Source organism: Melospiza georgiana, chromosome 19 (assembly GCF_028018845.1).
Source record: "Melospiza georgiana isolate bMelGeo1 chromosome 19, bMelGeo1.pri, whole genome shotgun sequence".
In the NCBI taxonomy this organism is placed as follows: domain Eukaryota; kingdom Metazoa; phylum Chordata; class Aves; order Passeriformes; family Passerellidae; genus Melospiza; species Melospiza georgiana.
This window is the reverse complement of record NC_080448.1, coordinates 8296144-8317905: the sequence shown is the minus strand read 5'-3', so window position 1 is coordinate 8317905 and position 21762 is coordinate 8296144. Positions and strand designations below refer to the sequence as shown.

The window sequence follows — 21762 nt, the reverse complement described above, 5'->3', positions numbered from 1 at the left end:
GGAGAAAGAAGGAACTCGAAAAAAAAAAAAAAAAGAGTGAGGCGCAAAAAGATCAACTGCATTGGCCGGGAATCGAACCCGGGCCTCCCGCGTGGCAGGCGAGAATTCTACCACTGAACCACCAATGCCGGCGATGGAGAAGGTTGCTTTTATCGCAGGTTTTGTTCGTATGCCACACGGAAAATTGTTTAATTTTTCTCCGAAATCACCCAGATTGGCAATTAGCCGCTGTTAACTGTGACAAAGGCAAAACAGCATCGCGAAAGTACTTTCAAATCAAATCTTTAACCACGTGCGGAGTGCTGCAGGGCTGAGGTAGTTGTGTAATACTCCTGTTGCCTTTTAAAGCACCCATACATCAAATTCATCAGCACCGTGTCTCCCCCAGCTGTCACCGTGACTCTTTCCCATCTAAACCATGTGCTATTAAAATTTCCAACTGCTCTTTACATCCTCAGTAAAACCAGTGAAACTTCAACGGGTGGAAACAGCTAAAAATCGTAATGGAAACAGCAAGGAAAATTACCTGGCCAGGGAAATATTAATTCCTTAATTTTGACATTATCTCTCGGGGGAAATTTCATATGCAGACACAGCACCTCTAACTCCCTAAGGAGTGTCACACAGATGGATTTGCTTGCTTGCATCTGGGATTTAAGATCTTTTAGGGATTTGGGGAACTGAATGGGTCAGACTTGGGCTCACAACCTCTGCCTTGCAATTCCAGCACAAAACCCACCAGCCACTGTTTTCTCCTGACCAAACCAGACAAAATTAAGTCTTTTCTTCTCCTTGGGGTGCTGCAAGTCCTAAATAAATTCAGAGTAACACGAGCAAACTGCTTTAGGAACAGTCTCCAGTACCAGGACTGCAGGCAAGGAGCATCTCCCAGTTTTCCAGAAACTTCCATCACCAGATATAGAAGTGCTGGGCAAAATTTAAAAGCCAACTGCAAAGGCTTTTCAGCCCTTTTAATTTGAAAACCCCTAAAAAAAAGTTTTGGTGGGGCATGTGCACCCATCACAGACAGATAGAAATTTATTTATACATCAGAATAATTTATTGTGGAATAAAAAAAGAGCCAGGAGAGAGCTCTGCGAGCTGCTGGTGTGACTCAGAGCACAGGATGTGATGGATGCTGCCCTTTTTCATGTCAGGATTAACTGGCCTTGTAAATTGGCCAAGAGTGGCACAGCAAAAGCTCTGTGAGTGCTCTGCCATGTCCCAAACCCTCCTCATGCAGCTGCCTGAAAGAAGGGAAAGGTTTCATGTGAAAATACTGCATTTCCAGACAATCAAATTTCAGGGTTTCACTCCAGAAATCTGCTAATCCTTGTCTGCCCCTCACCACTTCCTTCAGCCAAGGGTTCAGAACCTTCAGCACAATAATCCCAATCCTTTATATCTCTTTATATCTCTCCCCTAGCAACAAACTATTATATTTATTTCCACCATTTTGCCAAAAGTTTCACTTTCCTGACACATTTTTTTCTATCCTTTCCCCAAAATTTCACTTTCCTGACACGTTTTTTCCACCATTTCCCCAAAATTTTGATTTCCTGACACATTTTCCCCATCTTTTCCACAAAATTCCACTTTCCTGACACATTCTTTCTATCCTTTCCCAAAAATTTCACTTTTCCGACACGTTTTTCCCACCCTCTCTGCAAAATTTCACCTTCCTGACACATATTATCTATCCTTACCCAAAAATTTCACTTTCCTGACACATTTTTTCCACCCCTTCCCCAAAATTTCAATTTTCTGACATGTTTTTCCCACCCTTTCCTAAAATTTCACTTTCCTGACACGTTTTTTCCACCATTTCCCCAAAATTTCCCTCTCCTGACACGTTCCTTCTATTCTTTTCGTCAAATTTCACTTTCCTGACATGTATTTTCCACCCCTTCCCTAAAATTTCAATTCCCTGACACGTTTTTTCCACCCCTTCCCTAAAATTTCAATTTCCTGACACATTTTTTCCACCCCTTCCCTAAAATTTCAATTCCCTGACACGTTTTTTCCACCCCTTCCCTAAAATTTCAATTCCCTGACACATTTTTTTTCCACCTTTTCCTCAAAATTTCACATTCCTGACATTTTTCAACCCACAACGAAGACTCAGCTGGGGATGAAGGACGACAACACAAACATCTCTTTTTTTCCCAACAGCTTTTTTTCCCCCCAAATAAAGATTTCCTAAACATTTCCCAGTGCAGACAGGAACCCAAATATGGCTCAGCCCCCCATGAAAGGGAATATCAAGAGAGAAGCCACGAGGTGAGAAGGTCACTTTGGCTGGAACTGCTGCTCTTTAGGTGGTAGACAGTGATGCTACACCATCCATAGGGAATGCAGACATGGGTTTTTTCCAAATGTGCTTAGCATGTCAACATTTTAACACTGTGATTGTTGCTTGGGGAGAGAGGGGCCTCTATTAACTATTGAAAGCAGGGGGCCCAGCACTTGCTATTGACAGCAGATCTGCAGGGTATTTGTGTTCTTTGTCATGAAAGATGTTTACTGTGTTCAGCATTTCCCTCAGCACCCTATGGTGGCTATTTTTTTCTTTTTTTCCCCCTTTTTTTTTTTTTTTTTGGTCTTTTACATTTAAAAATTAGTTAAAAGCAAAGTTGGGGTTTTTTGAATAAAAATATGTCAGCAGGGCTCCGTGTCAGCCGAGCTGACGGTGCACGTTCAGCTCATGGAGCTGTTTTCTTTCTCCAAAGCAAAAAGACAGCTAAAAAAAGGATGTTTTTAAAAGAAGGTGCACTGTAGCTGTTTCTGCCATCCTTTTCCTTCACAGTCCTGTGGTGAAAATTGGAGTTCCAGAGCCACCAAAGCTCCTTTGGAGCTGCACTCCCTCTGCATTGCACTCTTCCAGCAAAAAAGTGAAACAGTAGAGAGACACTGATTGCTTACAGAAGTACAATATTTGAGATATTTGAGATAATATTTGAGATAAAAGTTCAGATATTTGAGAATATCTGAACTTTTCCTTCACAGTCCTGTTGTGAAAATTGGAGTTCTGGAACCACCAAAGCTCCTCTGGAGCTGCACACCCTCTGCATTGCACTCTTCCAGCTAAAAAAGGAAAATAGTAGAGAGAGACTGATTGATTAAAGAAGTAGAAATAAAGTTCAGATATTTGAGAATACCTGAACTTTTTCTTCACATTTCTGTTGTGAAAATTGGAATTCCAGAGCCACCAAAGCTTCTTTGGAGCTGCACTCCCTCTGCATTGCACTCTTCTAGCAAAAAATAGTAGAGAAAGACTGATTACAGTAGTACAAATAAAGTTCAGATATTTGAGAATATTCAAATGTATTTAATTTTAACTTCTCTGTGCTGCAGAATTGGCAATTTACTCTCCAGTACTTATTTTCACCTCAAAAAGGGAAAATATTGGGAATATTGATGTGGGAATCATTTGTCATTCCCTGTGCTAGAATGGGAAATAAGTGTGACACTTTTCCTTCACAACTTCCTCAGTATTAACTGCGGGATGAGGATTTTGAAGTTAATCTTTCTGGTTCAAATAAATCACACAATGATGGGAAATTTGGATGGATGAAATGATGGATTTGTTCTGTTTCCAAACCAGAACAAATGGAGAAGACAGTAATGAGAATGCAATTCAGTTTATATTAGAGAGTATATTTTGCATTGCTGTTTTACTGTTTTCCCCTCAAAAAAGTTCAACTCTCCAGCTCCAAGCATCCTTAAGAAATCCTATTTCTTCAATGTTCATTTTTAGTTTGAGGAATTCTGCTTGTATTTTGTTTTACTTCCACTCTCATGATGAAAATATTAATCTACATCCTACATTGATTATTATAGAGAAAACATAGTTATTGCCTGTTTGAGCTAAAAATAAAGAGAGAATTCATAATTTCCTGGACACACACTGGGGCAGGAGCTGAGCAGAGCACTCCAAGCCAGCTAATCCCTGGGAAGTTTGTTAAATCCACAGAGGCATTGCTGACAGATCCCATGTGGATGGAATATCCCCTGTCACATGTAATATCAGACACAGGCTAGCAAAATCTTATTTACACCCACTCACTCTAGTTATAAACACAGTGCTTAATGTTTTCACAACACATTGGCAATCTCCTGACAAAGCCCAGAGTGAGGACAAGGACAATTTGAAAAGGTGGAGAAGACAAGAAAGGTGGTAAAAATGATGGATTTCACAAGAGGAAACAGGACTGCAAAAGGAGTGAGAACTTTTTCAGTTTCCCAATGGAAAAAGGAAAAAGGGATAAGTTGTAGAACTGAGAGAACAGTAGAAAAAGAAGAGGGTCAGTTTAAGGGAGGAAAATCCAACAAAAACATGGATGAGAAAGCTGGAATATCTTTCCTGAGCTCTGTGAGAGGTTTGGACAATGTGCATGGAAAAATATTGCACTGCAGGAGCTCACTTGGAGACAGCAGCAAATACTCAGCTTTCTGTGGAGGGGCTGCAGAAAATGCTCTGAGTTAATGAGAAATTCGTGCTGAGCTCCAGCTTTGCTGCTCTAAAAGGTCCCTTGTGCTTTCCATCAGTCACTTCATTCCATGACATTCAGGAATTTAATTCAGGGTGTGATGGGTTTAATATAGAGGTTATTGCCACAAGTACAACTCCGAGCCCCACAGCCACTGTCTGAGGCTCTCAGGTGACCCCACAACCTGGGGACAGCAGGGGAGCCCCAGATCTGGGGCTGCAGCATCTTTCCAGGTGGGGTGAACACTTTCATCCATGCAGAGATGGGAAACAAGAGGCTCCCGTCTGTTTTTTGAGTTTGCTGGGTGTCCATGGGCACAGAGCACTGGACCAGTTCTGTTTATATTAAAGACTGCTCGTTAGAGGAGTGTGACAGAGAGATGGATACTGCCAGAAAATCATTCCAAGGATGTTCCTGACCTGTTCGCATCTCAGCAGCTACACCGGGTGAGAAGCACCACTCGAGCATCCCTCCCAAGCCTCGCTGTCCAAAGCACCCCCTGAGGCCGAGCAGCGCAGGGGTGGGAAGGGACACGGCGGACACGGGGGGGACCCGAGCGGGGCCGGCCCCGGGCACACCCCGCCCAGGCGGGGCGGGCCGAGCCGCCAGCCCCGAGCCGAGGGCTGTAAAAGCGGGGCAGCGGGCCCGGGGAGCAGCGAGCCACAGAGCGGCCGGGGCTGCGTGCGGAGCAGGTGAGCGGTGCCCGGGGAACCGGGAGCGCACCGGGAGCGGGGCAGGGACCGACGCCCGGGGAACCGGGAGCGCACTGGGAGCAGTGCCCGGGGAATTGGGAGCGCACCTGGAGCGGTGCCCAGAGAACCGGGAGCGCACCTGGAGCAGTGTCCGGGGAACCGGGAGCGGGGCAGGGAGCGATGCCCGGGGAATTGGGAGCGCACCGGGAACAGAGCAGGGAGTGATGCTCAGGAAACCGGGAGCGCACAGGGAGAGGTGTCCGAGGAACCGGGAACGCCCCGGGAGTGATGCCCGGAGAACCGGGAGTGATGCTCGGGGAACCGGGAGCGCACCGGGAGGGGTGTCCGGGGAACCGGGAGGGGTGTCCGGGGAACCGGGAGCGCACACGGCGGCAGCTGAGCATCTCCGCGCTGTCCCGCAGGTTGCACCAAGTGCCAGGATCGCTGCACAAACGAGCAAAACGTCGTCCGAAATGGCAGCCGAGGTGAGGGGGATTTGCTCCGTTTGAAACGGGCGGGATCAGCATCCCTGGGAGGGTTCAGGAAAGGTGTCCCTGTGGGTTAGGGGTGGTCCTGGCAGTGTTGGACTGGCTGATCTTGGAGGTCTTTTCCAACCTTCATGATTCTCTGAGTGGTTTTCCCGGGTTTTCAGTGGAGAAGGGCACAGCGAAGGTCTTTGCTGCAATAGCGCACACTCCCAGCTCTGATCCCGGCAGTGAAGATGTTCCTGGACACCTCTTCCCACCCCAACCCTTCCCTCCAACAGCACCATTCACACCCTGTCCCCTCTGCCCATCACGGCGTGTCCAGCCAGGAGCTGCCAAACTTTGGGTTTTTTCCCCCATTTCCCTCCTGCGGACAAACTCAGAGCTGCAGCACTCCGAACCCTCATGCTGCCCCCCAGGCTCCCTCCTGCCCTTTTCTGCGCCCATCCTTGGGGACAGGAGCCGCTGCTGCCGCTCCCTGCCCGCTGTCCATGGTAGCTCCGCCGCCCGCCCGGCGCCGCGCACCTGCCCAGCCCTTCTGGGGCTGCTTTGGGCTTTTCTCTTCCCTTTGCATCTCATTCGAACATTTGTAACGCCGAAAGGCACCCAGGCCTCCCGTTCTGAAACCTGCTCCTTTGCGGGTTTTATCCTCATTTTACATGGCAATGTCGTGGCTCTGGAGCTGCTTCAAACGGTGACTTCAGACACTCTGCAGTTACAGGGGTGGCTTAGGGCGTGTGCCTTGTGCTGGCCCACAGCTCCTTGCCAGCTGAATATTTCCTTCCAGTCTCCCTAAAAGAGTGGGATTTTTTTAGTATTTCAAAGATCAGAGAATAGTTTTCACTATATCCTTGACTCCTTTACCTTTTTATTGGGTTTTTTGGTTTTTTTTTTTTTTTTTTTTGGTCAGAGTCCATCAAAGGCTCAGAGATCAACAGCTGCCTTAAACGACAGTTCCATGCTGGTCTTGCACCCCACACCCTGATGTTTATTTTCAGAGAATCCTGCAGAATTCAAATATCTTGGAAGATCCCCAAACCATACCTGTAACCTCAAGGGATAAATTCTAGTGACAGTGACATGCTTCAAGTCCAGGGTTTTGCTGGTATAGACTGAATAAAACCATTCCTGAGATGTTCCTCAGTTTTACTCTGATAAGGATGACATGAAGAGATTTTTAGGGGGGGTCTATCCATAAATCTGTGTCTCTTCCCTTCATTTCTTGCAGGGGGACAAAATGATGGCAGGAAGGTTTGTGGGGAGCACAGATCCCATCATGGAGATGCTCAGCGCTTCCATTACGGTTGATCAGAGACTGTCTGAGGTGGACATCCAGGGCAGCATGGCTTATGCCAAAGCCTTGGAGAAGGCTGGAATCCTGTCCAAAACTGAGCTGGAGAAAATCCTGAGTGGCCTGGAAAAGGTATTTCTTCCCTTCACAACCTCTTTCCTTACCTGACAGCATTTTGCTGTTTTAAAGAGTGCCTTTAAATGTCCTCGTGTTCTCTTCAGACTGAGCAGGCACTAGGAATCATTTCAGTGGGAAGTAAGAACATCCTTTTCCTGCTGGCACGTGGAATTTTGAGTCTGGCTGCTCAGCTTGGCAGGAAGCAATGCATAGCAGGTGTAGAGGGGAAGAGGAGGCAGCAGAGAAGTGATTTTATAAAATACCCATTGGTTTTTCTCACCCACTCTGGACAACAGTGAGTCTGTGCAATATTCTACAGGGACAACTTTGTGGATGATGATAAAGAAATCACTGATATTTAAGCTCAATTTTTCCTTGCAATGCTTAAATCCTCCATGGTTATCATGGATAGAGAGGTGAATCCCACCAACAGTGTGGAATATCAGGATGCAGTGAGCAGCCTGAATGCCAGAGTTTGCATGAGACTTCTGGGAATGCCAGGAGCTGGGATTTGCTGGGGACACTCACAACCCCAGGGTAACTGTGATGATTGTGCTGTTTGCAGATCTCTGAGGAATGGTCCAAGGGAGTGTTTGCTGTGATCCAGACTGATGAGGACATCCACACTGCCAACGAGCGCAGGCTGAAGGTTTGGCTCCTCCAGCCTCTTCTTCCTCATCCTCTGCCTGACATTCAGGCCTTGTCCCTCTGTCCCTCTGGAAAATCCCTTTAGAGCTGCATGCACTGAACAAGGGCACAGCCAAGGGTCTCCAAGCCCCCTTTTGTGGCACTGTACAAGTACCCAAAGCTGCCCTTCCCCAGAGCACATCCCAGGGTTCCTCACAGGCTCCTGGAGCTGAGTCCCTTGCAGGCAGGGGATGTGCTCCTGTGCATTGTCCTGTTCAGAGCACAGAGATGCTGACAGGAACCCTGCTCTTGTCCTCAGGAGCTGATTGGAGACGTAGCTGGGAAGTTGCACACTGGCAGAAGCAGGAATGATCAGGTATGGACAGAATCTTTTTGTTTCTCCTTTTGTATTCCTCCTCTACCTCACTTCAGGAGTCCTCAGCCCAGAGTGACCTCTGGAAATCTTCCTGGAGAGCCAGAAATGCTAACATGACCACAGAAATACAACCAAATGACGAGAAGAAGACACACATTGCCATCACACAGGACAAGGAGGGGTTTGCCTTGCTGTCACTGCATTTGTGACATTCTCTGTGGCCAATCCCCCACAGGTTGTGACTGACCTGAAGCTGTTAATGAAGAATTCCCTCTCCATCATCTCCACACACCTCCTGCAGCTCATTAAGACCCTGGTGGAACGTGCTGCCATGTGAGTCCTTTCCCTTAGTCCCTGTTTTCCATAACTTTGGCTTTTTTGGGGGCAGGAGACTCTTTGGTTTGTCCTTTGCCTGACCCCACTGGGCAGCAGCAGGGTGTCCTGTGCAGGGACTTACAGCCAGGCACGTTGGGGTAGCCCAGGGGACACAGCAGCCCCATTTTCTCTAGAGTTCACCTCACAGAAACTTTCCTCATCCCTCAGAGAAACTTTCCTTCATGCCTGGCAAAGGAGTTGAGGTGGGAGGTCCACACAAGATTCTGGAAGGTATCAAACCCATCTGAAGGAGTGGAAAAAAGGTTTCTGTAGGAGAAAAAGCTCAGCTGTGTTAGCTCCCTGTCTGGCTCTGCTCCTCACACTCCAGACCTGGGGTGGGCTGGGGAATCCTTGCCCAAAGGGGTTGCTGCTCCAGGCAACTTTCCAGGAGGCCCAGGGTGGATTAACCATTCTGGAATAGCTAAACACAGCGTGCTTGGTTTGAAGGAAGATGGAAGAGCTTCAGCAAACACAGGCTAAAGATGCTGTTTGTGACCTTGCCAGGAGCCCTGGTGTGTCCCTGTCCCTGCTGCTCACCTCTCTGTCCTTCCCCTCCCAGAGAAATCGATGTGATCCTGCCTGGCTACACCCACCTGCAGAAAGCTCAGCCCATCCGATGGAGCCAGTTCCTGCTCAGGTGAGCCCCTCCCACCCTGAGGGCTGCAGACAACCCAGAGGGAGCCCTGCAGGCTGCAACAGGAGCTCCCTGTGTCCCCTGGCTCCTCATGAGGGGGATCCCAGGCTCCAGGCATGGCAGGACAATGACTGGAAAGGACAGAGCCATTCCCTGCCTCACGTGCTCTCTCCCCCTTGTCCTTCCCCAGCCATGCTGTTGCTCTGACCCGTGATTCTGAGCGCCTGGGAGAGATAAAAAAGAGGATCAATGTCTTGCCTTTGGGAAGGTAAGATCTACTGTTTGTGTGATCATTTGGCCTTGCTTTGCTCTGCAAAGACTTCAGGGGTGCCTTCCCTGCTTCCCAGAGCTCAGCTTTGGATGGATATGAAAGGAGAATTGCTTGATTTCTGGTTCTTTCTCCCCTTGCAGTGGAGCTCTGGCTGGAAACCCCCTGGAAATCGACAGAGAGCTGCTGCGCAGTGGTAAATGTTATCCTGGGCCCGAGGGGCATGGGAGTGCCTGTCACAGCTGGGAGGGAGGGAATGGCACCACAGTGCCCCATCCTGGAGCCAGAGCCTTTCATTTGCCAGGATTTTTGCTGCCGAGACAGGCAGTGCCAGGGAGGTGGGAGGAAGAGCAGCCCCTGCTGCACTCTGCCTGTCTGGGATCGTAACAAAACCCCACTAAACATGTTTCTGTTGCTCAAGGGCTCACAGTCACCTCCTCTGGGGCAGCTTGGTGCATTCAGGCTCCTGCCAGGGCCAGTGTGAGCTCCTGTGTCCATCCCCTTCCTTGCAGAGCTGGACTTTGCTTCCATCAGCCTCAACAGCATGGATGCTGTCAGCGAGAGGGACTTTGTGGGTAAGCACAGCCAAAGCTTCCAGCACGGGGGGAGCAGCTCCTGACACCTTTCCTCTTCCCTTCCTTAACAAGGGACTGAAATGTAGCAACTGAAGCCCCAGTCAGGGCTCCCTGGCTTGTCCAAGCACCTTTTCCCCTCCTGATCTCCTGCCTTCCCTGCAGTGGAATTCCTCTCTGCTGCCACCCTGCTGATGATCCACCTCAGCAAGATGGCTGAGGATCTCATCATCTACAGCACCAGCGAGTTTGGCTTCCTGACCCTCTCTGATACCTACTGGTAGGTTTTTGGTCTCTGGTGAGGGATTCTCCTGAGCTGCCCACGCTGGGTGAGGCAGTGCTTGGGCTCTGTCTGTGCACAAGGCTGACCCAGCACCAAGAGTCTGGCACAAAGGCAGCCTCAGGGTGAATATTTCTCAGCAATGGGCACTTATTTCTGATTCTGGTAACTTAACCAAGTTTACATTCACCAGCAACTCCTGCCCAGGACCTGCTGGCAGAGAGAACTTCCTCCTGTGCTGGGAATGCTGCCAGAGCCCTTCCTTGAGTGGCTGTGTTTGCAATCCCAACAGACTCCTTGTCTGCAGGGTGGCACAGCCACAGCCCTCCCTCCCTGAGATCACTTAGCCTGGCCTGCTGACACCACCTTTACAGTGGCTTGGAGGGGGAGGCTCCTTCTCCTTTCTCTGTGAGAGGTGGGACAGTGTGGGAGCTGCAGACAAGGTGCAAACCCAAAGGCTTTGCTGTGGGAAACGTGAGAAACTCGGCACCCTCAGTTCACTGACTTCCTACACCCTAAACAGGAGTACTAGCAAAGGAGCTTTAGAGGTCCCATTTAGAGGGCAGGAACAGGGATTTCAGCCTGAGGGTTTTGCTCATCAGTGCACTCCCCACACCTTCCCTGCAGCTCTGGCAGCAGCCTGATGCCTCAGAAGAAGAACCCCGACAGTCTGGAGCTGATCCGCAGCAAAGCCGGGCGAGTGTTCGGCCGGGTGAGCCCCAAAGAGGAGGAGGAGGGAGAGGAAACTGCTCCTGTTGGGGCTGGACAATCTCCTTTTTCTTGTCTTTGTAAAGAGCTGTGGGTTCTGGGGCTGTGCTTTGCTCTGTGCTCACTCCCTGCCTCTCCTGTTCCCTCCGCAGTTGGCTGCAATTCTGATGGTCCTCAAAGGACTCCCGAGCACCTACAACAAGGACCTGCAGGTAGAGCCCTTGCTCCTCTCCACAGGATCTCTCCAAGCACATGCAGTGATCCCCTGCCCTTGAGCTGTCCCAGCACTCCATTTCTGTGTGCTGGGGAAGGGGCTGAGGGAGGGGATGCTGCAGGTGACCCCCTGAGTGCCATGGCAGGAGCCTCTGGGATCACATCCCTACTCTGCTGCCTGGGCTGCTCAGCCTGTTGTGCTGCTCCAGGCTGGCTCAGAGCCATTTCCATCCCTGTTCCACCACAGGAGGACAAGGAGGCTGTCTTTGATGTCATAGACACCCTGAATGCTGTGCTCCAGGTTGCCACTGGAGTGATTTCTACCCTCCAGGTAAAGCTTCATCTTTCAAGTATTGAACATGGAGCACATTCTGTGAGTAACACAGGGGACAGGGCTCCAGACTGGTCCTAAAGTGAAAATTCTTCAGTGCCTCACCCACACTGCTCATTTTGGTCCCTCTCAGAGCTCATGTGCCCCAGGATGAGCTGATGATAGATAACATCTCCCTCTGCCCCTCCTTTCTGCAGATCAACAAGGAGAACATGGAGAAGGCACTGAGCCCTGAGATCCTGTCATCTGACCTGGCTCTCTACTTGGTTCACAAAGGAGTAAGTGCCAGAGGGAGAGCTGGAGCTGGGAGTTCTGTGGATGCAGAACTGCTCAGTGAGGAGCTGGGATGAGCAGTCAACAACCATGAGAGCTGAAAACACATCCTTCACATGCATCTCAAGCAGTGCTACTGGGGGACTTCATAGTAATTTACATCCAAATTACTTGATCATAACTTATTCCTAAATCCTCCCCTCTTCCACCCCAGCACTGCCAGATTCAGCTTGCATTGCCCTAAGGGAAAACAGGCCAGCTGAGAAAGTAGCACATCCATTTTCCTCATGGAAAAGCAGCCCAGCTGCCTGGGCACTGAGTGCCACCTCTGCTTGCCCCTGCAGATGCCCTTCAGACAAGCCCACATTGCTGCTGGCAAGGCCGTCCACCTCGCCGAGACCAAGGGCCTCACCATCAACAACCTCAGCCTGGAGGACCTGAAGAGCATCAGGTTTGTGTCTCTGTTATTTCACTTCCCTGGGCTCAGCCTCCCTGGTCTGCCTTACCCAAAGTGCCTGGGCCGAGCAGCACCTCAACATCCTCCTGTCCTGAATAACCCAGGCTGAAACACTGGAGGGGGACAACTCCAGCAGGCTGGCATGGGCATGGGCATGGGCATGGGCTCTTGGGAGGGCTGGGAGACACCTCTGCCCTGAGCAGGAAGCCCACAGAGGGGTTTGGCTCTGGAGTTCCTCGGTGAGCTGGTATCAGCCAGCAAAGCTCAGGAGCGTTTCCCCTGGGGAAAAGGCTCCGTGCTCACTCCCTCAGCCTCTGCACAGGCTCTGGGCACGGGGAGCAGCCCCCTGAGAGCCCCCGCTGTGCCCCCAGCCCCCTGTTTGGCAGCGACGTGGCGCAGGTGTTCAGCGTGCTGAGCAGCGTGGAGCAGTACACGGCCGCGGGCGGCACCGCCAAGAGCAGCGTCTCCGCCCAGATCGAGCAGCTGCGGGAGCTGCTCAAGAGGCTCAAGGAGCAGGCTTAGAGTGTGGGGAGAGATCCCGTGCCTGCAGCAGAGTGCCCGTGCCACTGGTCTGGAGTTAATAAATAAACACTGGGGTGTCTGTAGTTCACTGAAATCCTGCTCTTGTGTCTTGGTTTTTCGGGGTGAGGATGGGCTGGGCTCAGCCCGGGTTTGGAAGGGTGTGGTCTCTCCTCCCTTCCTGCAGGGGAGGCTGGCAGATGGGGATTGTCCCTTTCTGCTCAGCAAAATTCCTTTCCCACCCCAGCCTTGCAAAGCTGGAGTTTTGCTCAGCCCCTTGTCCCCGTGCTGAGGCAGCACAGCGTTGTTGACTCAGAGCTGCAGGTCTGGAACACACAGGGAACAGAAATAACAAAGGTGTTGCCTCACCAAGTTTGGGGCAGGGGCTGCAGCACTGACAGGACAAACTGTCAGCAGCTAAATCTGCAGCCAAAGTACCCCAGGAGACACAGAGTGCTTGCACCTTTGAAGCATTTGTGCTTTTAACACGTGGAAGAAGGATCAGCAACAGCAAAATTCCCTTTTACCAACTTCTCATCTCTCCTTATTCTGGCCTTAAAACAAATCCATTCACTTGGCATTTAAACAGCACATTTCAATTACCTTTCCACAAACCTCCTTTGTGTTTGCTCCCTTCCTGCTGTGTTCCTGTCTTGGCCCATGTCTCACTCTCCACACTGGTCACCTGGCCAGGAAATCACTTTTGCACTCTCAGCTGCCAGGCTAAAGGAACAAGAAAGACACAGGTAACCAACACTCAACACCTGCAGTCAGAAGAACAGAGATTTCCCCCTCACAGTTCTTTTTCCTCCTAGAAACTTTCTTGATCCATGCCACTCCCCTTAGTTTTTCTGTTTGTATCTTCTAGTTCCTTCTCTTTAGATCCTCAGCTGGACAGATTTTCTCTTGCTCCCAGCAGCAACAGTCTGGCATTGTCTCTCATGAAAGGAAAGGGGAAGCAGCAGACTACCACATTTCAGTTTCTTACCTAATTAAGTAGTTTACAGTTACTGGTACTCCCCACCCATGCACCCTTTTCTTAAAATTGTGAAATATTTCAGATTGGAGGGGCCTGTGGAGCTCCACAGACATTACAGAGTGCAGTCCATGGTGTCTTCAGACTTTCACCATCACCCTCCTCTGACTCGTTGGGATTTGGGTTTTGGTTTCAACCCCCTGCACATTACAGGCCACAGGAAGGTGCTTGAGTCAGGAATTCACTCAGGCTGATTATCAGCTGGGTAGTTCTGGATGTAAATCTCATGCTCACCATCATTCCAAACCCTCAGCAACCTCCCGTCAAAGCTGGGGTGGGGACATCCATAAAGGATGAACATGAAAAAAAAAAAATTAAAAGTGAGGGACTCCAGAAGAAGAAGGAACCTGGCAACAAAATGGTTCAGAGTTTTTCTCAGTGCAGACAGTGTGATGGTGTGTGCATCCTCAAGCCTGCAAGTCTGAAAAAGAAATAATTAATGGGTGGAAATGTTTGAGAAGCAGTGAATTAATTGGTGGCTACATAGAGAGTCTGTGCCTTGCTCCGGATGGATACTGAGGGCACTACACGGAAAATGCAGCTGGGAAAGGACCTTGTGGGGCCGCCAGAGGCAGCTGGGTGTCGCCGGCAGTGTCCTGCTGCTCCAGACAAGGACCCGAGGACCTGGATTAGGCTCCTTCCCAGGTGAATTACGGCACAGGGGCTGGTTAAAGGCCAGCAAACCCCGAGAGGGGACAGGAAAGCGGGGATGCCATTCCTGAGTGCGCTGTGAGGCACAGGGACAAACCGCGCCCCTGCACAGCAGGACCGGGAGCGGGGCTGGCCCGGGGACTCCCCGCCCCGGCGGGCGGGACCAGCCGGGAGCGCCGGGAGCGGAGCTGGGACCGGGACCGGGACAGGGACCGGGACTGCAGCTGGGACCGGGGCTGGGATCGGGACCAGGAGTCCAGCTGGGATCGGGAACAGGGTTGCAGCTGGGATCGGCACCGAGAATGGAGCTGGGATAGGGATTGGAGCTGAAATCAAGATCGGGGCAGAACTGGGAGCGGAACCGGAGCTGGGACTGGGACCGGAGCTGGGATCCTGACTGTGACCAGGATCGGGACCGGAGCTGGGGCTGGGATCGTGACTGTGAGCAAGACCGGGATCGGGACCGGAGCTGGGACGGGGACCGGGATTGGAGCTGGGATCAGAACCGTGAGTGGATCTGGTATCGAAGTCGTGACTGCGACCAGGACCGGGACCGGGACCCTGGCCGGAGCCGCCCCGCAGTGTCCCCGGCCCGCAGTGTCCCCGGCCCGGCCGCGATGGCAGCAGCCGAGGTGAGCGAACTTTGCTTCCCGGGGGTGTCGGGGGTGCTCAGCCGAGCGGAGCCGTCCCGGGGCCGCCGCGTTCTTGCCTCTGTCTCCTGGCAAAGGCCGATCCTTGTGCCTGGGGCTCAGGCACTTCCCAGCAGCCTGTGTAAACAAACGCTGCTCGGCACAAAAGCTGCGTTTTCAGTTTCCTTCCCTGCCCAGACGTGACCCGGCATCCTGGCGAGTTCTCTTTCTGCTCTCCACATCGATGCTCCATGTTCCAGGCAGTGTTTGTCATTGCCAGGCTGCACAGCCACTGCTCCAAAGAGTCCTGGAGATGCCCAAAATGAACCTTTCAGCTTTGATTTCTGGATTGTAAATGTGTACATTGCAATGTTTCTGCTGACACCCTTCCTGCTTGGATAGGAAGCTTTAAATACCTGGATACTCCTGATCCCCAGTCAAGTGCTGAGCCTCTGGAATGGCCTCTAATTTAGCATTCACTTTGCTCCTGGGTGCACCAAATGAGTGTTGAAGAGCTCTAACACTTCTTTTTCAATTCTGATTCCCCTCTCTGCCTTCCCTCAGCTTTCTAACAAAGCTGCATTTTACACTTTTGTTTCTGTGAAAAAAGAGCCCACAGCTCTTTGTCAATCAAAGAAGAATCTGTTAGTTAAACAGCACCAAAAGGATTTAAAGGATATTAATTTCCCTTTAATCCTACGGACTGCTTCATTTTCCCCTCCCTTTACAAGGCCTCAAAACAGAAATCTGTGCTGGTCTTGCATCTTTCCCTGATACCAATTTCAAGGACTCCCAGCAGAGTAAAATATCTTGGAGGGTTCCTGGGCCAGACCTCGGAGCTCAGGGGTAGATAACATTGACAATGATGTGTTCTCCAGCTCTTCAACCACTTCCAGAGGTCCTGAAGTCCAGAGGACTTTCTGGTCAGTGCTGTCACACTGAGGGAGCTGAGCAGGGGCTCTGTATCAGATAAATGTTATTTAAATAACAGGATGTTATTTACTGCACAGGATTTATCTGGAGTCATTAGGCCTCTTTAATTGGCTATTTTCTCTCTCAGGGGAGTAAACTTTGGGGTGGAAGATTCAGTGGAAGCACAGATCCCATCATGGAGATGCTCAATGCTTCCATCAGCTATGACCAGAGGCTGGCTGAGGTGGACATCCAGGGCAGCATGGCTTATGCCAAAGCCTTGGAGAAGTCTGGGATCCTGTCTAATGCTGAGCTGGAGAAGATCCTGGGTGGCCTGGAAAAGGTATTTGTTTCTTTCAAAAACTGTCAGGTGAATGAATGAGAGCAGCCTCCCTGGATTGAATAACTCCTGTGGCTGACTGGTGTTTGTGCTGTTTGCAGATCTCTGAGGAATGGTCCAAGGGAGTGTTTGCTGTGATCCAGACTGATGAGGACATCCACACTGCCAACGAGCGCAGGCTGAAGGTTTGGCTCCTCCAGCCTCTTCTTCCTCATCCTCTGCCTGACATTCAGGCCTTGTCCCTCTGTCCCTCTGGGAAATCCCTTTAGAGCTGCAGGCACTGAACCCCTGGGGCACAGCCAAGGGTCTCCAAGCCCCCTTTTGTGGCACTGTACAAGTACCCAAAGCTGCCCTTCCCCAGAGCACACCCCAGGGTTCCTCACAGGATCCTGGAGCTGAGTCCCTGGCAGGCAGGGAGATGTGCTCCTGTGCATTGTCCTGCTCAGAGCACAGAGATGCTGACAGAAACCCTGCTCTTGTCCTCAGGAGCTGATTGGAGACGTAGCTGGGAAGTTGCACACTGGCAGAAGCAGGAATGATCAGGTATGGACAGAATCTTTTTGTTTCTCCTTTGGTATTCCTCCTCCTCAGTTCTTTAATTGAATGTTTTTATGCCATCTCTCTCATCCCTGACACACTCCAGCCTGTATTCCCTTTAAATTAATGATGGCTTTAAACTAATGATGCTGCAGTGACTCATCCACCCAGGGGAATGGGATCTGCAGGGCTGCATCCTGCTGGTAAAAGGCCACAAAATTCCACTGGAATCTCTGAAAACCTCCAGGAGCCCTGACTCTGCTGGCTGGGTGTGCACATCTTTCAGGATCACAATGATCAGCTTGTGTTGGTTTGGGAATTTTCTGCTTCAAATGTGACAATATCTGACTAGTCCACTGAAAGTCACAGATTTTGGTTCTGTCCATGGAAAGCAACAGCAGCTTTCAGAAATCAGTGACCAGGGATGCATCCCACAGGAAGATTTCCCTTCCCCTCACACAGAACCAGGAGGGGATAATGGTGCCAGGGGGTTCTGCTGAGCAATATTTGGTCACCAAATCTGTCCTCTTGTGCTTGGCCTGGCTGTGGCCAATCCCCCACAGGTTGTGACTGACCTGAAGCTGTTCATGAAGAATTCCCTCTCCATCATCTCCACGCACCTCCTGAGGCTCACTGAGACCCTGGTGGAACGTGCTGCCATGTGAGTCCTTTCCCTTAGTCCCTGTTTTCCATAACTTTGGCCTTTTGGGGGCAGGACAGTCCTAGGCTTGTGTGACTGTGCAGCTGCAGGGTGTCCTGTGCAGGGAGTTCCAGACCTGTCCCTGCCCTCCCTGCTGCTCACCTCTCTGTCCTTCTCTGTGGAGAGTCTGGTTCTAGCATGGCTTAAAGAAAGAGGCCATAAAGGTATACAGCAGAGGGAAAAGTAAAAGGTAGCTGTAAAGCAGTTCCCAAGCTTGATTTTATAAACAATTAGGCTCTCTCCAGCATCGCTTTATAAAGAATAAGGTTCTCAGACAGTCTTCCCATAACAAGCAAGAACTCTGTCCCTGAGCTCTCTGGGAAAAGATAGCTCTGGGAACAGATATGGAAGTTTTGGGAACCTTTCATATCACAGTGGGAATGCTAGTTGTGTTATTAATAAACAATCATAGGTATTGTAAAACAAAAGGAGGGGTTAGAGTTTTCTCTGTTAGCCTATCGTGAGCTTGGATTTTGCAATATGCACGAAGTTAATTAACACTGTTATATAAAGTGGCTGATGGATCAATAAATTGGAGTTCGATGCATCAATCGATGGTCGTCTCCCCTTCACTTCAATACTTCCCCTCCCAGAGAAATCGATGTGATCCTGCCTGGCTACACCCACCTGCAGAAAGCTCAGCCCATCCGATGGAGCCAGTTCCTGCTCAGGTGAGCCCCTCCCACCCTCCCCAGCCTCGGGGCCCTGCTCTGCTGAGGGGACACCCAGGGGTAGTGACAGACCAGAGGGCGCCCTGCAAACTGGAACAGGAACTCCCTGTGTGCCTCTGACCAGCTGGGAATCCAAACATGCATTGGACAACTCCCTGTTCTCCATCCTTTGGCCATTCTCACTTCCTGCACTTTCCATTTTCCAGCTTCATCTCTCTGTTTTATCTCTCTTGTCCTTCCCCAGCCATGCTGTTGCCCTGACCCGTGATTCTGAGCGCCTGGGAGAGGTGAAGAGGAGGATCAATGTCTTGCCTTTAGGGAGGTAAAGTTTATTTTTTATTGTGATCCTCAGCCATCACTTTGCTCTGAGATAAAGACAAGAGGGAGATCTGCCCATCCCCTGAGCCATTGGGGATTCCATAGACACTGCAGCCCAGTTTGCCTCTGCAAAGACTCTCAACATAGAAATATTTTTCTATTTCTTGAAAATCAAGGATTACAAGGCTTTCCTTAAGCAAATCTTCCTGTTTGGGAGAGAAAATCTCGTTTAGTCCAGAGTTCAGGGTTTGATGAGCCTCAGACCACACTGTGAAATCCAAGTGAACTGGGGGAGAGAAATCTTCAGAGGTGTCATCACTAGAGCTCAGTTTGGTCAGATATCAGTTTGGATATCATGGGTGACTTCTGGTTCTTTCTCCCCTGGCAGTGGAGCTCTGGCTGGAAATGCCCTGGGAATCGACAGAGAGCTGCTGTGCAGTGGTAAATGTTATCCTTTTAATAAAAAATAATAATAAATGACTACTCATAATAGCTGGGATTTTGGGAAGCTTCACCACATTGTCCTAATATTATTTTGGATGTGTTGCAGCACTTGAACAAGGGGGTGGAGGGTAATGAATAGATAAAAAGTCACCTCCTCTGGTGCATTTAGGCTCCTGTCAGGGCCAGTGTGAGCTCCTGTGTCCATCCCCTTCCTTGCAGAGCTGGACTTTGCTTCCATCAGCCTGAACAGCATGGATGCTGTCAGCGAGAGGGACTTTGTGGGTAAGCACAGCCAAAGCTTCCAGCACGGGGGGAGCAGCTCCTGACACCTTTCCTGTTCCCTTCCTTAACAAGGGACTGAAATCCATCATTAGGAAGTAAAGCCCCAATTAGAGTTCTCTGGCTTGTCCAAGCACCTTTTCCCCTCCTGATCTCCTGCCTTCCCTGCAGTGGAATTCCTCTCTGCTGCCACCCTGCTGATGATCCACCTCAGCAAGATGGCTGAGGATCTCATCATCTACAGCACCAGCGAGTTTGGCTTCCTGACCCTCTCTGATGCCTACAGGTGGGTCCCAGCTCTGGGCAGGGAGCTCCTCCCTCAGCCTCTCCTCCTCAGCTGCCCACGCTGGGTGAGGCAGTGCCTGGGCTCTGTCTGTGCACGAGGCTGACCCAGCACCAAGAGCCTCAGGGTGAATATTCCTCAGCAATGGGCACTTATTTCTGATTCCCTTCACTCAGCCAAGTCTCTGTTCAGCCCAACTCCTGCCCAGGACCTGCTGGCAGAGAGAACTTCCTCCTGTACTGGGAATGCTGCCAGAGCCCTTTCTTGTGTGGTTGGGTTTGCAGTCCCAACAGACTCCTTGTCTGCAGGCTGGCACAGCCACAGCCCTCCCTCCATGAAGTCACACTGACACTTAGTCTGACCTGCTGATACGACCCTGTAGGGGGAGCCTCCTTTTAAGCTTCTCTGTGACAGGTGGGACTGTGTGGGAGCTCCAAACAAGGTGCAAAACCAAAGAGAACTCAGTCAGCTCACTGATTTCCTACACCCTAAACACGGATACAGAGAAGAGGGTCCTACACATTGCTTCTGTCGGGCTGGGCCAGTGATGATGAGTGTGTATGGATGAGGGTTTTGCTCACCAGTGCACTCCTGTCCCTCCCAGCACTGGCAGCAGCCTGATGCCTCAGAAGAAGAACCCCGACAGTCTGGAGCTGATCCGCAGCAAAGCCGGGCGAGTGTTTGGCCGGGTGAGCCCCAAAGAGGAGGAGGAGGGAGAGGAAACTGCTCCTGTTGGGGCTGGACAATCTCCTTTTTCTTGTCTTTGTAAAGAGCTGTGGGTTCTGGGGCTGTGCTTTGCTCTGTACCTCACTCTCTGCCTCTCCTGTTCCCTCTGCAGTTGGCTGCAATTCTGATGGTCCTCAAAGGACTCCCGAGCACCTACAACAAGGACCTGCAGGTAGAGCCCTTGCTCCTCTCCACACCCTCTCTCCTGCTGGCTGGAGGAGCCAGCAGAGCTGGGCTGCTCAGCCTGGGGGGTTTTGGGCTGCTCCAGGCTGGCTCAGAGCCATTTCCATCCCTGTTCCACCACAGGAGGACAAGGAGGCTGTCTTTGATGTCGTAGACACCCTGAATGCTGTGCTCCAGGTTGCCACTGGAGTGATTTCCACCCTCAAGGTAAGGATTCTTCTCATCCTCTCACTATTCACATTATCACGGCTCATATTCTGTGAGTAGCACAGCTCCAGATTGTTCCTCTTCAGTGCCTCACCCACACTGCTCACTTTGGTCCCTCTGCCAGCTGCTCAGAGCATTCTTTCAGAGCTCCAGATGAATTCCCCTCACCCTGCCACTAACATGCCCCAAGGAGGGGCTGATGGTAACGTGTCCCTGGGATCCTCCTCCTGCAGATCAACAAGGAGAGCATGGAGAGGGCGCTGAGCCCGGAGATGTTGGCTACTGACCTGGCTCTGTACCTGGTTCGGAAGGGAGTAAGTGCCAGAGGGAGAGCTGGAGCTGGGATCCCTGTGGATGCAGAGGAACTGAGCTGAGTCCCCTCTGCTCTGTCCCCTTCGCCCTGCAGATGCCCTTCAGACAAGCCCACGTGGCCTCTGGCAAGGCCGTGCAGCTGGCTGAGACCAAAGGCATCACCATCAACAAACTCAGCCTGGAGGAGCTGCAGAACATCAGGTTTGTCCCTCTGTTATTTCACTTCCCTGGGCTCAGCCTCCCTGATCTGCCTTCCCCAAAGTGCCTGGGCCGAGCAGCACCTCAACATTCTGAGGTGACAAAATATCCCTGAATATCCCAGCTGAGGTGTCCTGAATATCCCAGCTGCTCCTGCTGGGGCTGAAACACTGGAGTGGGACAACTCCAGCAGGCTGGGATGGGCAGGAGCTCTTGGGAGGGCTGGGAGACACCTCTGCCCTGAGCAGGAAGCCCACAGAGGGGTTTGGCTCTGGAGTTCCTCGGTGAGCTGGTATCAGCCAGCAGAAGCTCAGGAGCGTTTCCCCTGGGGAAAAGGCTCCGTGCTCACTCCCTCAGCCTCTGCACAGGCTCTGGGCACGGGGAGCAGCCCCCTGAGAGCCCCCGCTGTGCCCCCAGCCCCCTGTTTGGCAGCGACGTGGCGCAGGTGTTCAGCGTGCTGAGCAGCGTGGAGCAGTACACGGCCGCGGGCGGCACCGCCAAGAGCAGCGTCTCCGCCCAGATCGAGCAGCTGCGGGAGCTGCTCAAGAGGCTCAAGGAGCAGGCTTAGAGTGTGGGGAGAGATCCCGTGCCACTGGTCTGGAGTTAATAAACACTGAAGTGTCTATAA

At 51.1% G+C, this 21762-nt stretch overlaps 2 protein-coding genes and 1 non-coding gene across 3 annotated transcripts; 2 read left to right on the top strand and 1 right to left on the bottom strand.

Annotated features, from left to right (window-relative positions):
- Positions 1-57: 57 nt before the first annotated feature.
- TRNAG-GCC (transfer RNA glycine (anticodon GCC)) lies at positions 58-128 on the bottom strand. The gene has a single exon. It is a non-coding gene; the product is annotated as a tRNA-Gly (tRNA).
- Positions 129-5141: 5013 nt separating this feature from the next.
- On the top strand, positions 5142-12768 carry LOC131091413 (argininosuccinate lyase). The gene is made up of 17 exons (XM_058037482.1): positions 5142-5182; positions 5605-5667; positions 6896-7090; positions 7641-7724; positions 8022-8078; positions 8314-8411; positions 9013-9090; positions 9278-9355; positions 9499-9551; positions 9868-9930; positions 10093-10207; positions 10835-10919; positions 11068-11127; positions 11376-11459; positions 11657-11737; positions 12077-12183; positions 12561-12768. The coding sequence occupies exons 2-17, from the start codon at positions 5656-5658 to the stop codon at positions 12709-12711; spliced, it is 1401 nt and encodes a 466-aa protein (XP_057893465.1). The 5' UTR covers positions 5142-5182; positions 5605-5655; the 3' UTR covers positions 12712-12768.
- Positions 12769-14918: 2150 nt separating this feature from the next.
- Positions 14919-21762, top strand: LOC131091460 (argininosuccinate lyase-like). Its single transcript, XM_058037550.1, has 16 exons — positions 14919-15027; positions 16085-16279; positions 16378-16461; positions 16763-16819; positions 17377-17474; positions 18107-18184; positions 18429-18506; positions 18891-18943; positions 19166-19228; positions 19397-19511; positions 20113-20197; positions 20347-20406; positions 20541-20624; positions 20858-20938; positions 21031-21137; positions 21552-21762. The coding sequence occupies exons 1-16, from the start codon at positions 15013-15015 to the stop codon at positions 21700-21702; spliced, it is 1404 nt and encodes a 467-aa protein (XP_057893533.1). The 5' UTR covers positions 14919-15012; the 3' UTR covers positions 21703-21762.

What these genes read in the sequence shown, in the direction of transcription:
- LOC131091460 (XM_058037550.1), top strand. An exon ending in CCAACGAGCGCAGGCTGAAG is followed by an intron (nt 16,462 to 16,762) that starts GTTTGGCTCCTC and finishes TCTTGTCCTCAG; the next exon opens with GAGCTGATTGGAGACGTAGC. An exon ending in TGGAGCCAGTTCCTGCTCAG is followed by an intron (nt 18,185 to 18,428) that starts GTGAGCCCCTCC and finishes GTCCTTCCCCAG; the next exon opens with CCATGCTGTTGCCCTGACCC.
- LOC131091413 (XM_058037482.1), top strand. An exon ending in CCAACGAGCGCAGGCTGAAG is followed by an intron (nt 7,725 to 8,021) that starts GTTTGGCTCCTC and finishes TCTTGTCCTCAG; the next exon opens with GAGCTGATTGGAGACGTAGC. An exon ending in CCGGGCGAGTGTTCGGCCGG is followed by an intron (nt 10,920 to 11,067) that starts GTGAGCCCCAAA and finishes TTCCCTCCGCAG; the next exon opens with TTGGCTGCAATTCTGATGGT.